Source organism: Gracilinanus agilis, chromosome 2, assembly GCF_016433145.1.
Source record: "Gracilinanus agilis isolate LMUSP501 chromosome 2, AgileGrace, whole genome shotgun sequence".
In the NCBI taxonomy this organism is placed as follows: Eukaryota; Metazoa; Chordata; class Mammalia; order Didelphimorphia; family Didelphidae; genus Gracilinanus; species Gracilinanus agilis.
In genome coordinates this window covers 530,609,977-530,623,993 of record NC_058131.1, presented here as the reverse complement: position 1 = coordinate 530,623,993, position 14,017 = coordinate 530,609,977, and the positions used below count along the sequence as shown (strand labels likewise).

The following is a 14,017-nucleotide window of genomic DNA, read 5'->3' as shown; positions in this document are numbered from 1 at the left end:
TTGAAAGAAGTTGTCAATTGTCATTTCTTTTCTCTTTTTCTGTTGCTTACTCATATTTTTTCCTTCCTTGTTCTGCTAGTTTGAGCAGATGTATTTAATGATCTTTGATGAAAGATCTTCTCCAAGGTGGCAATGGAGGTGTTTGTAGTTATTTCCTCTGCCCTCTGAAGACTTCTTGTCTGTCTAATTGTTGGGATTAATCCTATATTTATTGGATTAATTTTACTGCTTAATCTGCCCTGAGGCTAAAGCCTTGAGACAAGGGAAAAACAAAGAAACAAACAATAAACTGGGGGGGGGGGAACAAGAAGGAGTGTTTTCCCTGAACTGAACTCTCCAGCAGTGGGGTCCCCCTGTGCTGTCCACTGTGTTTGATCTGGTTTCCTTTTCTCTTGAAGCCCTGCATTCTCTATCTCGGTATGAGGAAGCCAAGCTGTCTGTGGTCTGGGGTTCGGCTCTCTCTAAACCACCATCTTCTAGGCATTTTTTGCTGTGTTTCTCTGGTTTTCTCCTTCAGTCACCTCTCCGGTGCCTGTGTTTAACTCCCTGAGTCAGGTGCCAGCGAGGCCCGGACCGGTGTGCCCACCTGCCCTGAGATTTCCTGGGCCACTGGAGACTCCTCACAGCATGTGGGGGAGGCGTCCTGGGATTCCCCTTCTATGCCCTCAGACTTGACAGTTCAAGAATTGAAGCCTTTTTCTTGGCATACCTCTTTAGTTGTGCTGCAGTAGGATTCCCCCTGCTCTGTCCCGTTATTAGATTTGGTCCTCTTTCTTCTCGAAGCGCATTGTTTTCTATCTCAGTGTGTAAGGGTGGGGAGGTTTTAAGATTCATTCTGTCTAAGCTGCCATCTTGCAGGAAAATCTCATTATGTCTTAATGAGCAAAATAAACTATATTTTGTCTGTAAGAATAAAATTTGAATTGAAGATTGCCAAGGGACACAGCAGAGGCAGGAGGCTGGCAAATGTAGATGGAAACAAACCATATGAAACATATATTACCTTCTTTTCTTCAGTCCTATCTTAAAATTTCTCCATTAATTCACATATACCACAATAATATTACAATTATTGTTCCAATAGCAAGAAACAAAAGCCAAAGGTGTCATCCTTTTCCTAAGTGTTAACAAGGGGATGGTAAGTAGCAGGTACAGCATGTTCAGTGAAAAGCAATTCCAACATGGAAGAAGCTGGGGAGCCTGCTTCCCAGAAAGCATGGTGGTAGTAATGGAAGAGCTTTATTTCCCAACTCAGAGAATGCTCAGACATTCTGTAACTGGTTCCAATCACTCGCCATGGGGTAAAGAGGATCCTTTTGTGGTTGACTGTTGAGCCAGCACTTGAGGTACATTTAAAAGGCCTCTAATAATCAGCCAGGATAAGGCGGTTCTTCATTTCTTCCTGGCTGTGTTCAAGTAAAAAGGAAGGGAATACACACTCTTGGTGGGGAAACAAGCCTTAGGTCCTTGGCTCAAAGAGAGTATAGAGTAACAGTGACCCTACTATAATAAGTTTTCCACTTCAACTCCTTTAACAGTATGAAAATTTGCAATGAATGGATTTTCATCAGGAGTGTAATTCATTTGAAAGGTTGATAGATGGCACAGTAGACAGAGTGCTAGTTCTGAAGTCAGAAAATCTGAGTTCAAATCCAGCCTCAGACAATTACTAGCTTTGTGATCCTGAGCAAGTCTCTGTTTGCCTCAATTTCCTCTATTATAAAATGGGGATAATAACAGCATCTATCTCATAGGGTTATGAGGATTAAATGAGATAATATTTGTAAACCAATTTATTACAATGCTTGGCAGATAGTATTTAATAAATGCTTGTTCTTTTCTCTTCCCTACCAAAGACATTTTCTTTTAAACAAAAAATTGACTTACTTTAGTCCTGCCCTAAAGCAGAAGGGTCTAGATGACCTATTAAGATCTTCAAACAAAACATCACCAACCCATGATTCTAAATTAATGCTGACATGAAACTGAGATCCCCTTGGAAAGATCATGAACTACATATATTAAGCCACTCTACTACCTGTTCACGTACTAAATGGTACTTCAAAATAAGTCTGGATGGCAGATTATACAAATCTGCCATCATGCAAATTAAGCCAAAGTAACAGGTTTAATAAAGTTTCACCTTGTAACATAGCAAAAAATAGAACAAATAACCCCAACCAACCATGCTATGAAAGTCCACCAATGGTTATAAGCTAAGACTAGATCAAAGAGTATATATGAACCTATATAAATTCACCATGATTACTAAAAAAAATTAGCTCAAAGAACATTCCCTTTTGAAGGTGTATAAGCAAGCTATTTGTTATTTTTTTTTATTTCAAGCACAGCATATTAGTATCCCCCCAAAATTTCTCTATCTGGAAGAGTCAAAATTAATCAATATTGCAGGACCTATGAGAAGACAGACACACAAATACACTCATTGGCAGTGCAGTACCAATGAATCCACTGTTCTGAAAAATCATATGGAAAAGCCACTAAACTTGTTCCAATCATACAACCCCATAATGTCTCTACTGGGTATATAGCCCAAGAAGAATGAAAACAGAGGGGGGAAAGTAATATATTCTTATTATAGTACTTTTTATGATAGCAAAGAACTAGAAGCAAAATGGGGATTAACAAAAAGAAACACCATAAATGAAGAATTCAGAGGACTTGGAAAGAATTGCAGGGGATGATAGATAGTAAAGCAGGTAGAATTTTAAAAAATAATCTACACAATAACCACAGATGCACAAAGAAAACACTGTTGAAAGATACCTGAACTCTGATCAAAACAATGACCAATCTTGACTAACAGTGAGGTATAAGAGGACTTCTCAGCTAAGGTGAGTGACTACCTCTTGCATCAGACTGGCAAAGATGACAAAAGAAGAAAACAACCTGTTGGAAGGGATGTCAGAAGACAGAAACACTAGTGTATTACTGATGAAGCTATGAATTCGTCCAACCATTCTGAAAAGCAATTTGAACTATAACCCAAAAGTTGCTAAATTGTGCATACCCTTTGACCCAGATATTCTATTCCAAAGCTTATATTCCAAAAAAAGAAGGAAAGGACCTAAGAATATAAAATATTTATAACAGCTCTTTTCATAGAAGCCGAAAATGATTACTATTAGTATGTTCTCCTGTTGGGAGATGGCTAAACAAATTATGGGAATTGACTGTAAGAATATTATTATTACATAAGAAATTATATAATGGACCATTTCAGAGGAAGCTAGGAAGTTCTCTTTGAATAATGTAAGACAAAAGCAGAACTTATAAAATGACAACATTATAGAGAAAAACAACTTTGAAAACCTTTAGAAGTCTGACTGATGCAATTATAAATCAGGAGTACAGAAAAGAAAGGTGAAACATGCTACCCATCTCCTACTAGAGATATATTAGAAAGTTGATGAATTTAAAATGCAAAGAAAGGCATGTTTTCAATCACAGCTGATATAAGGATTTGTTTTGCCAGATTATGTATATTTATGATGATGTTTTATTTTATAAGTTTTTATTGTTGTTTGACCAGAAGCATAGAGTAGGAGGGTCAGGTTTTTTTTAATGGTTAATTACTAATGATATGATAGTTTACTTTTAAAAAAATCCTAAGAAATTAACAAAGATTAAAATAATTAATATTACTATTAAGACAAATACTAATTAAGACAAAATAGTTTTAGCAAAGTTGGATGTTACAAAATAAACTTTCAAAATCAAAGCATATATATATATATAATAAAATCTAAGAGTCAATAATAAAGAGGGAAATTCCATTCCAAATAACTACAAAATGCATAAAATATCTAGAGCTCAATCTACAAAAACACACAAAATAGTTATGTAGATTCAATTACAAAGTGTTTCTAAAAGAAACGAAAAATATTAAATTTATATGGCTGAAGGAATATTTAATGTTTACAGGTATGCCATGCTAATATAATTAAAATGATGATACTACCAAAGTTAAAGTATAACTTTAATGCTATACCAATCAAATTATCAAAGGGATACTTTACAAATTCAATAAAATGATAATGACATTCACTTGGAAAAAATAAAAGATATAGAATACCAAGGGAAATAATGAAAAGAGGTAGGGACAAATGAGGACTATCACTTCCAGCCACCAAACTATATTATAAAGCAGCAATCATCACAACCATCTGGTACCGATTAAAAATAAAAAAAGATCAATAAAATAGGTTAGAAATGGGAGAATCAGAAACTATGGAACTCAATAACCTAGTGTTCAATAAAATGGAAAATATAAATTACCAAGTAAAGAACTCCATTTTTTATTGGGGAGGTGGGAAATCTCTAGAAAAACTGGAAAGCCATCTAATAGAAATTAGGTTTAGACCAACACCCTATACACTGTAATATAATATACACTATAATATAACACTATAATATAATCTAAATGGATACATGATTTCAATATATTTTAAAATTGTATAATTAAAAGAACTAAGGGAAATAGAACATATGTCTCTCACAGCTCTGAAAAGAGAGAGTTGTAGAGTGAATTATAAATGATAAAATGGATTACTTTGATTACATGAAAATTTAAAGTACCTAAGATAAAAAAGGAAGCTACTAAATGAGAGTGGGGGGGGGGTTCTTTGTATCAAACTTTTTGATGTTTGTTATAAATCACTAATAATAAGAAAAAAAAATTTAAATCAAAACAACTCTGAGGTTTTGCCAACCTGCAAACTAACAAAAGACAACTCAAGATCAAAATAGTCAATGTTAGAGACATTGTGAAAAATATAGGCACACTAGTGCATTGTTGGTGGAACTGTGAATCAGTACAGCCATTCTGGAAAGCAATTTCAAATTAAGCAAATAAAGTGACTAAAATGTTCATATCCTTTACATCAAAGATTCTATTAATAGGCTTATGGCCCCAAGGTAGCCACTGATAATAAGAAAGATTCCATATACAACAAAATATTCACTAGAGAAATAAATTGTAATAGCAAAGATTTGGAAACAATGTAGATGCCCACAGATTGGGAAATGATAAATCATAGTACATGAATATAATGGAATATTATTGTCCCATAAGAAATGATGAATATGATGATGAATACAGAGAGGCATGGAAAGAATTACATGAACTAATGCAAAATGCAATAGAGCCGAGAAAATGATATACATAACTATGACAAATTAATGGAAAGAAGAACCAGGACAAAATATTCAAAATGAATTTAAAATTATGAAAGGCTTGAAAGAAAAGATATGAGACAACACTCTCATTCCTCCCTTTTTCAAAGGTGGGAGGTCTGCAAGTATATTATACATTGAACATATTTTCACTTTGTTGATGTAATGATCAGTTATGTAGATGTTTTTCCTCTTCTTTCTCTTTTTTCATCTTTAAAAATATTATTTGTTACCTTAGAAGATCTCTAGGAGGTGAGAGAAAGATTACTAGGGGAAATTATGATGATCCAAAAGAAACAAAAATTTATTTTTGAAAAAATGTGTAATACCTTGATAGATACACATAATTTAATTTTCTTTCTTTTACTAATGTATTACCTTTTCTTAACAACTTAATTTATTTGCCTTTCCCTATTAACATCCTTTTCCCAGAATCCTTAATCTCTTTTTCTCCTCAGGTTCAGATCTTCCTCCTTAAATCTTTAGTTTCGTTCAGATTGAGTATTACTTATCTTCCAGTTCCAGACCTTCTTTCCATTCTTTAAATTCCTTTCAAATTCCCCTCACCCTATTCAACTGCATTACTAATTATAGTAACTTCCCATTAGGCAGCAGCTGTTACACACAAACACACACACACACACACACACACACACACACACACACACACACACACACACAAGTTCCATATGTTTAAGCTACAAAGAGAAAATGAACTAAGAGATGAATAGGCTTATTGGGGTTATCAAAAGGATAGCTGTCAGGGCATGCTGGGTCAAGGATTCTTCTGGAACTTTTGAAAAGGTAGAAGGCCATGGTAAAATGGTAAAAGTCCAGTGATTTGAGGCACCTAGATTTTCTTCTCTATTTAGTAAGAGGGAAACTAGTGTCAGATTCTTAGGATAGTGTTTCCAAGCTATCCTTTAGCAATTTCCTTTCCTGGACCAGATTCATTAGCTAAACAGATATAACGAAAGAGAATACTAGATGGTCTTCAAGGTTTCTTCTTGCTCTAAATCTATGCTCCCATAAGCACCAGAATACAAGGTTGCAAAAAGGAGAAGGAAAGATGAATAAAACAATATCTGCATGAGCAATTCCCTTTCTCTTTCTTCAGACAGGGTAAGCACTACCCACCCTCTATCTCCGAGATGTGCCCTCAGTGATCAATCCCTCCTGTCCTATCAAGTGAGACAGTGAGACAATCAGAGTGAGCACATTGCAATAAGGCAGCACATGAAGTGGCTGGAATTCTTGTAGGCAAATGGAAAAGCCCAGCCCTCATCCTGGTAGTGACTTAAAACTAGACAGAATCATTCTCTGCAAGTGTTGAGTGACTGTGATCACCATCCTACCCAACCATGGCTGGGGTAACAGACGGGTGGTTTATGCTACACAAGTGAAATTGCTAGTCTTTCTCTCTCTGGCTCATAAGAAAACAAGTAGAGAGAAGCTTCATTCTAGAAAGTGGGAAGTAATATTTGTTGGGACTTTTCATACTGGGGCTTCTATAGCTGAAATTACCATGCTTCTCTGAATTAGATTATTTTGCTTTTTATGATAATAAGGAGTCTAAGTGAACTTTAGTGATTAGATTTAAAGGGAAGTAGGAAATTTCCAGCACTTAGCTTAGTGCATGGCACATAGTAGGTACTTAATATTTATTGACGGACAGTAATGGAGGCAAATGAACAAATAAAGGTAAGCAGAACCTTAGAGGACTAAGAGAAGTGGGTTTCCCCGATAGGGACTATAAACAGCCTTATTACATTTTTTGCAATGTGTGTGTCTTGTTGCAATTTATATAATGTGTGAATATTTCCCATGGGTCCCTAGTTGTGTATTCATGATTATTCCAGAGCCTAGACAGAACACAGATAACAAAAGGGAATAAGGTAGGTGCTCTATATAGTTTAAATCATCCTAAAATCAGCTGCATATAAATTTACTACCAAGTAAATTTACTGTCCTGTGGTTTGTGAGGGGAGCCTACTTCTTTAGTAAACATTTTCCTTCCATCTGCAGGCACCAAAATATAACAAATCCATCAGCAGTGTTCACTCCATCAGCTTTCCTTAGATAACCTGGGCTACAACAGCGCCAGGAAGACATGGTGAGTAATCAGCTAGACTCATCCCAATGGCTTCTAATATACACTATACAACAAAAGCCTGTTTGAGTAGTTTCCAGGTCATATCATACATAATCTTACCTGTGACTTCTTCCATCTCTAGGACTAGCATATTTCTTTCCCTCACCATTATATTGGCAAATTATATTTTTCATGTTTCAAAAAAATTACATTGTAGTACTATTCCCAGCTATAGATTGCAACCCTTCTATTAAAGACACAGCAGGGTTGGGTACGCTTTGGAATTTTCTCTTCTCTCTGGATCTTAGTCCCCATTCAGGTGTTCTAGGAACTTCAATATCTGACATTCCTCCCAAGAAGTAGTGATGAGATCTTGTCCTTGCAACCACAGAGAATCATGAGAGGATCTATTTTTTGATATGGTATTATTTCTGACTTTGAATATTTTATCCTTTAAAATTCTTTCCTCATTCCTTTATTTCTAGAAAATTCAAGGAATGCTTTTCACATTTTCCCCCTAGAGTTTCTTCTATTTTAGGCAATTAAAAAGTTATATCCTGCCCAGTAAATAAAAACTATATTAGGCCAGGTATGTTTATGGGCACTAGGACAGAGTCCTTGAGGCCCTCAATGGAGTGAATGGATAATATCACTCTTAACCAGGGAGGACCAGATTTCTTCTCCTACAAACTAGAATCATATGACTGGTGCATGTGATTTTCCATCATCACCAAGAAATCAGGGAAGGACTAAGAAAATGCTGAAACACCACCTCATTAGCATTTTGCCAATTAGAGATATCTTGGACTGCCTAGGGGAAAGGCTGAATAATGAACTTCCAAAATTGTACTTCATGACTCAGGATGCTGTAGGCCTCCGACTCTGGATCACCAAGAAAGACTACTGAACAGTTAATTTATTGGTTATTGCTAGCCTGATCAATAAATTGATTTTCTTACCCAGAACCCCAACCTCTTGGAATTTTTAATCATCACAATCACAGGACTTAAAATATGAATTTTACTCAGGTAGATGGAATTATATAGAACATGCATTCAAACCCACTGGAAATAAAAATACCCATTAATGATCAATATCTCCTATCAGAACAACTCTCATTAGTCTCAATGACTTTCCATTCTATACCAGGACTCTAACTAGGTAAAATGGGAATCAGTTCCTCCACATCGGTTCTTTCCTCCACCATCCCTCTGACTTCACATCATAGTGTATTACAGCAGATATTGTAAATCATTGTTCACTATTACTGTCACCTGCCATGTGCCAGAACTTTCTATGCCTGCACCTCTCCCTAGCTCCCAGCAGATGTGGTTATTTCATCACAAATTTCATCATAAATCCTACAGCCCTCCTGAGCTCCAAGCAGGTGTTTACTGACTTACCAAAGGCTACATTTGCTATTTCTAAAATGCTGTTCTTCAACTTGGCCGTTAGCTGACTGATCATTCCCATTTCCAAGTGAAAAGTACTCAAATAACTAGTCCATTTGGGGAAAGCCCTTTGTGTGTGCTAAGAGTTAAAAAAAAATACCTTCATCATTCTAAAGTTTTCTTTTGTACTTTGGTCCCCATCACTCTAGAACTGACTTAGTCCCTCACAGGCTGCATGCACTTACTCTGCTATTACCTCATAAGCATATCTCTTTCCAGTTAGATATATGATGGTTCACTACAACTTGCATCCTTTTCCCCCCAATGCCTGAATAATGTGTCTTCTATCCCATCAGCATTTCTCATTGGCAGAGGATTGGGTTCTTAAGGAAAAATCCATTCTTTTCCATATTATCTCTCCATCCCTCCCTTCCTGAGGTAGCTGGGCCAGCTTCCTGAAATAACTAGTAAAAGAAATAAGATAATTCCAGCAGCTCCCAGCATTGTTTATGTGCCAGGGGAAGAGGAATTTATGATCCTTGTGACTGGATTGAATCTTGAATTTTCATTCAAGTTCTTATTTCTAAATTCCCATTTTGATTTTCAAAGTTGATTTGATACAAAGTACAAAAAGAATACTGAATCCTTCATTGTGCTTTTCTTCACATATTAACTGGTTATAACTAAAATTTGAAAGTTTAAAATATAAGGACTTACAATGTCTTTCTCCAGCTCCTTCAGTTGTTGATCTATCTCTTTTAGTCGATTTTTTTCATACCGGTAATCTCTGTTGTTTCTAAGTATCTTATCCCCTGGATTCATTTTTGCACGTTTCTTATCATTAGGATCAGTTTCCTGATAAAAAAATTATATTAGAAAATGAAGCATATTGCTATATACTGTTCTAATGCAAGAAAAAACCCATGTGGTACTCTAGTTTCTCATCACTTCTTTGGTCAGCTTCATTATATCAATATTTTTTTCTTCATCTTCAAATGCCTATTATAACCTCTCAAAAATCTTCTCTTTTTTGAAACAAATTATCCACCAAATCAATAGAATCTAATCAATAGAAATAAATACAACTTAGTGCCCTCATCATCACTAACAGATTGAAGTCTTTGATTTATAGTTTCCCAAAAGTTATTTGATGGTACCAAGTTGGGCATTTCAAGAAGTAGGACAACTCTTCTGATTATAAAGTCAGCAAAAATTTAGGGGCCATTAGGTCAGTGGATAGAGAGCCACACCTGGAAAAGGGAGGTCCTGGGTCTAATCTGGCCTCAGACATTTTCTGGCTGTGTGACCCTGTCATTAAACCACAGTTATCTAACCCTTACCACTACTTTGCCTCAGAACTGACACTTAGTGTCAATTCTAAGACAGAAAGTAATGATTCTAATTTTTAAATATGTATTATTAAATACTTACAAGATGCACATGATGCTGTTAGTCCTGAACAAAGTTAAACTGAAAAGAGAAAGTACTAAGACTTCACAATATAAAGCTATACCAATTATAGGCAATACTAAATAAACATAGAAACAAAATAGCAAAAAAAAAAAAAAAAAACACAAAAACTTGTCTATAGCAAAAACAACCAAAACACTCTTCTATGCTTTGTCACTTTTCAGAACCATTCTTGCCTATGACTTGGGTTTCAGATTGTGACTTGGTGTCACCAATATGTTAGTTAGTGGGAAAGAAAATAAATTTTTAAAAATATATACAATTTAGTGCAAAGAACAGGGAACTTGGCCCACAAAATACAGATCAACTGGAATTCTCAGAAAGTTTATAACACTAACCTCTCAATAAGCATTTATTAAGCATCTATTATTGGCCAGGTACTATGGTAGGTGCTGGAGATAAAAAGGGGGGAAACGAAATGATTTCTACCCAAAGGGGATCATATTCTAACATGAAAAGAACATGCTCACATATCAATGTGATGTGGTTGCATAGAATTGCCTGGCTTTCTTGAGGCCAACTATGTGTGCTATCTTGGTGTTGAAGACACAGGATCTCTGGAATGATCCAACTATTCTCTATTGCTTACTGAGCAAAAAGAGTTGCTAACTCGGTAAATAGGCATTCACTCTCAGCTAATTGTATCAAGTCATTTGAGTTGATTTCTGAAAACAAGGAATAGCTGGTAACTCCCAAAAATGAAAACAATACAGTTAGATATGCATCTCATACAAAGGTAAGTATTTTGTGAGGCAGAGGTGAGAAGGGAGAGAATTCAAGGCATTGGGTATGAATAACCCAAAAGCTTGGAGATAAAAGATGGAGTATTTTGTGTAAAGAACAGAGAGAAAGCTACTTTGACTAGATCACAGGGTAGGGAGAGAGCAATGAGGAGGCTATTGCAATGATCACAGGGAAAAGTAATGAAGCCTAAAATAAGTTGATAGCTGTCTGAGTAGAGAGAAGAGGTCAGGTTTGAAAGATATAATGGAAGTGGAAACCTGAATATTTGACTACTGATTGGATATATGGGGTAAGAAACAGTGAGGTAGAGGACTCATCTGTTTAAGGTGATTGATTGAGCAACAGTCCTGAGATGGTTGTGTATGTGTGTGATGTAGCAAGTAAAAATGAGTCAAAGGTAAACTGAGGCATTTTCTGGGCAAAATACTTATTTTACAGAGACTCATATAATTGTTAATAAAATGGGTCAAATTGTCCCCACCTCAGTGGGTCAGCAACTCTGATGGAACTGAAAAGACCCATATTTATTGAGACTCCAAAGGGGTGGAGGGGTTATTCAGTGGAAAAGCCTTATGATTAGCTACAACTGGGGAGAGTGGGCTGGCTTTTAGGTTTGCCTGATCATGTTCTCTCTGATAATTAAGGCATGCTAACTGCTTCATAAAATTCAGTTACATCTAGTAATCTTAGCTAGAAAAAATAGAATCATGCCAATCATGATTCCCACCCCCAACTCCTGTTAGTCCTGCCCCTAGAGACCAGGTCACACCTGGCTTTGAAGAGGAAAAGCAAGACAGGAGAGTCATCCCTTAGGGAAGACCCCAGCCCAAGGTGGTACTTCTGTTTATACATATATGTACACATTTTTTAAATCAATATCTGTCCTTCAGTGTGAAAACAGGACATAAAAATCACTGAAAAAGAAATCTGAAATTATGAAATTCAATTTTTTTAGGACCACTATTCCCTCCAACTATAAAACTAAAGAAATGAGACAACCCTTCCACCATTTACCTACCCACCCTCAAAAAACAAATAATCAAACCAAACATGATTAATTTATAATTCTTGGAAGAAATATTGAAATTTTAGAGGGAAGAGAACAAAGGAGAGGAAGAAAATATTGTTAAGGAAGGGAAAAATGTGTGAGGGTAGTGAAATCAAAAGACCTTTTCTTTTATTTGATGACAGGCAAGAGCAAAAAAATTCATTTGTAATTTTTTTATATATAAACAACAAAAGTGGGGAATAGGATGAATTAAAGGGTAATATGGATTATTAAATAATACCATATAATATTGATTTTTCTCATTCCCCCCTTTGATTCACTAAAAAACACAATTTCCCTAATGAATCACTACCTGACATGACAATTATAAAATGGTATTCAATATATTCACTCCTTAGGGCACAAAAATACATGAAGAAATTTCATCAAGGGTTGTTAATTATGAGGCTTATGTGCTTTACCATGATGGGAATAGTATAAGGGTAAAAGGGAGAGAGACTGATGATGCATTAACAGGATTCATGGGCAAGATCCATCCAAAAAGCAGGACTTACAAAGACAAGAACACATGGGGAAGGAGTAACCATTTAGTCTCTTAGTAACTCATTTCCCTGGTCTATTTCACCAGCTTATCATATTTTTAGGGTTTAGTTGTCTCATGCAGTTATATGGTTTCTGAAAACATTGCCTAATGAAGTTAGTCATTCGGTCTTCTGGAAACATCTCCTCTTAGGCATTCTGGAATAGGCCTATTCTTGGAGCAGTCTCTCCTAGCACAATGATGGTGAACCTTTCAGAGACCTTTGAGTCCAAATGCCCAAACTGCAACCCTCATACCACAGGTGAACCCCCTGCCTTACCCCAGACAAGGGAGGGAGGAGATTTTCCCATTGGGCTGCTGGGCAGCCAGGAGGATCATTGAAAAATGTCCTCAGATGCAAGTGGAGAGAGGGAGCCGAGCAATCCCCTCCACCATGCTCTGGCACAAGTGCCAAAGGTTTGCCAACACAGTCCTAGCAGATCTGCTTCCCTGGTTCAGGTCACTTGTAGAGTTTCCTGTAACCATGTTAACTTTTCTAAAAAATGAATATTAATAAATGTTAAAAAAAATAAAAATAGCCTGCAGCATAAAAAAAAAACTTGTAGTTTCCTGGATCTTCCTCTTAAAATCTTTTATGAAACAGATCTCAGTACAATTTAAGATAGTCACTTTAATTTTGCTTTGCCAACAACTAGGTCAGTTAGTGAAAACTAGCTCAAACTTTATGACCCTAGTCTTATTAACCTATAGTTCACATGAAATTTTGGAGAATTTTATATCAGCAAATTGTTATGCTGAAATAATTTGGAAATTCAAATAACAATTGAGAAATCAGTACCTAACTAATCCTCTTAACCTGCCTGATTTATGCAAAAGGTAAATAATACAACTCATATATAAAATTCTGAACCCAGTTTTTAGAACTTGTTATTAAAACATACTCAAGGCCTTTGTGTGCCAATAGAATCATTTATATTTGACCTGTATAATGTAATATAGAGAGTGGGGGTCATATAGTTTTTTCTAGCTTTGGCTGAGTTCCAAAAAGCAGTTAGGGTTTGGAATCTTGAGGAAAAGTCAGTTGATGAGGGTCTCCCGTGGAGGGAGATTGTCTGATTCAGCCGAGCTGCTTCCTTACCTAGCTATAGTATTGAAATTTAGCCTAGCTTTGATATATTTACTTAAGAAATTATTTTGGATAAACCCTTTATATCTTCCTTCCCTAATATTATTTCCTACCTTCCCTCCCTTATATTATATGTCAGTGGATTTAATAAGGAGAGTGATTAGAGAGGAGTTCAAATCTGTGTAGGGTTAATTGTTTATTTGACAATATTAGATATAGAGAAACTAGTCAATCATCATTTATTCCTTTTAGATAGCAATAGCATTTGTAAGCTGAGTAAAAGGCTGGTCCTTACTCAGACTCCATCTTTACCTCCCTTTTCCCCACCTGAGGTTCCTGAGACAACTGTTAGGGCTTTCCTTTGATCCACTTTCCTGACAATCATCCTTTAAAGATAATAAACCCTTTTGTGTTTCAACAGACCTATTAGTATAATTTGTCTGTTAGT

General features: G+C 35.9%; 1 protein-coding gene across 1 annotated transcript in view; it reads right to left on the bottom strand.

The window, feature by feature from the left end:
* FSIP1 (fibrous sheath interacting protein 1) overlaps positions 1-14,017 on the bottom strand; it is a 291,934-nt gene that overhangs the window by 176,493 nt on the left and 101,424 nt on the right. Inside the window, exon 11 of the mRNA XM_044660033.1 lies at positions 9,397-9,534. Within this exon, the coding sequence (XP_044515968.1) occupies positions 9,397-9,534 (138 nt within the window). The remainder of the gene's footprint in view (positions 1-9,396; positions 9,535-14,017) is intronic.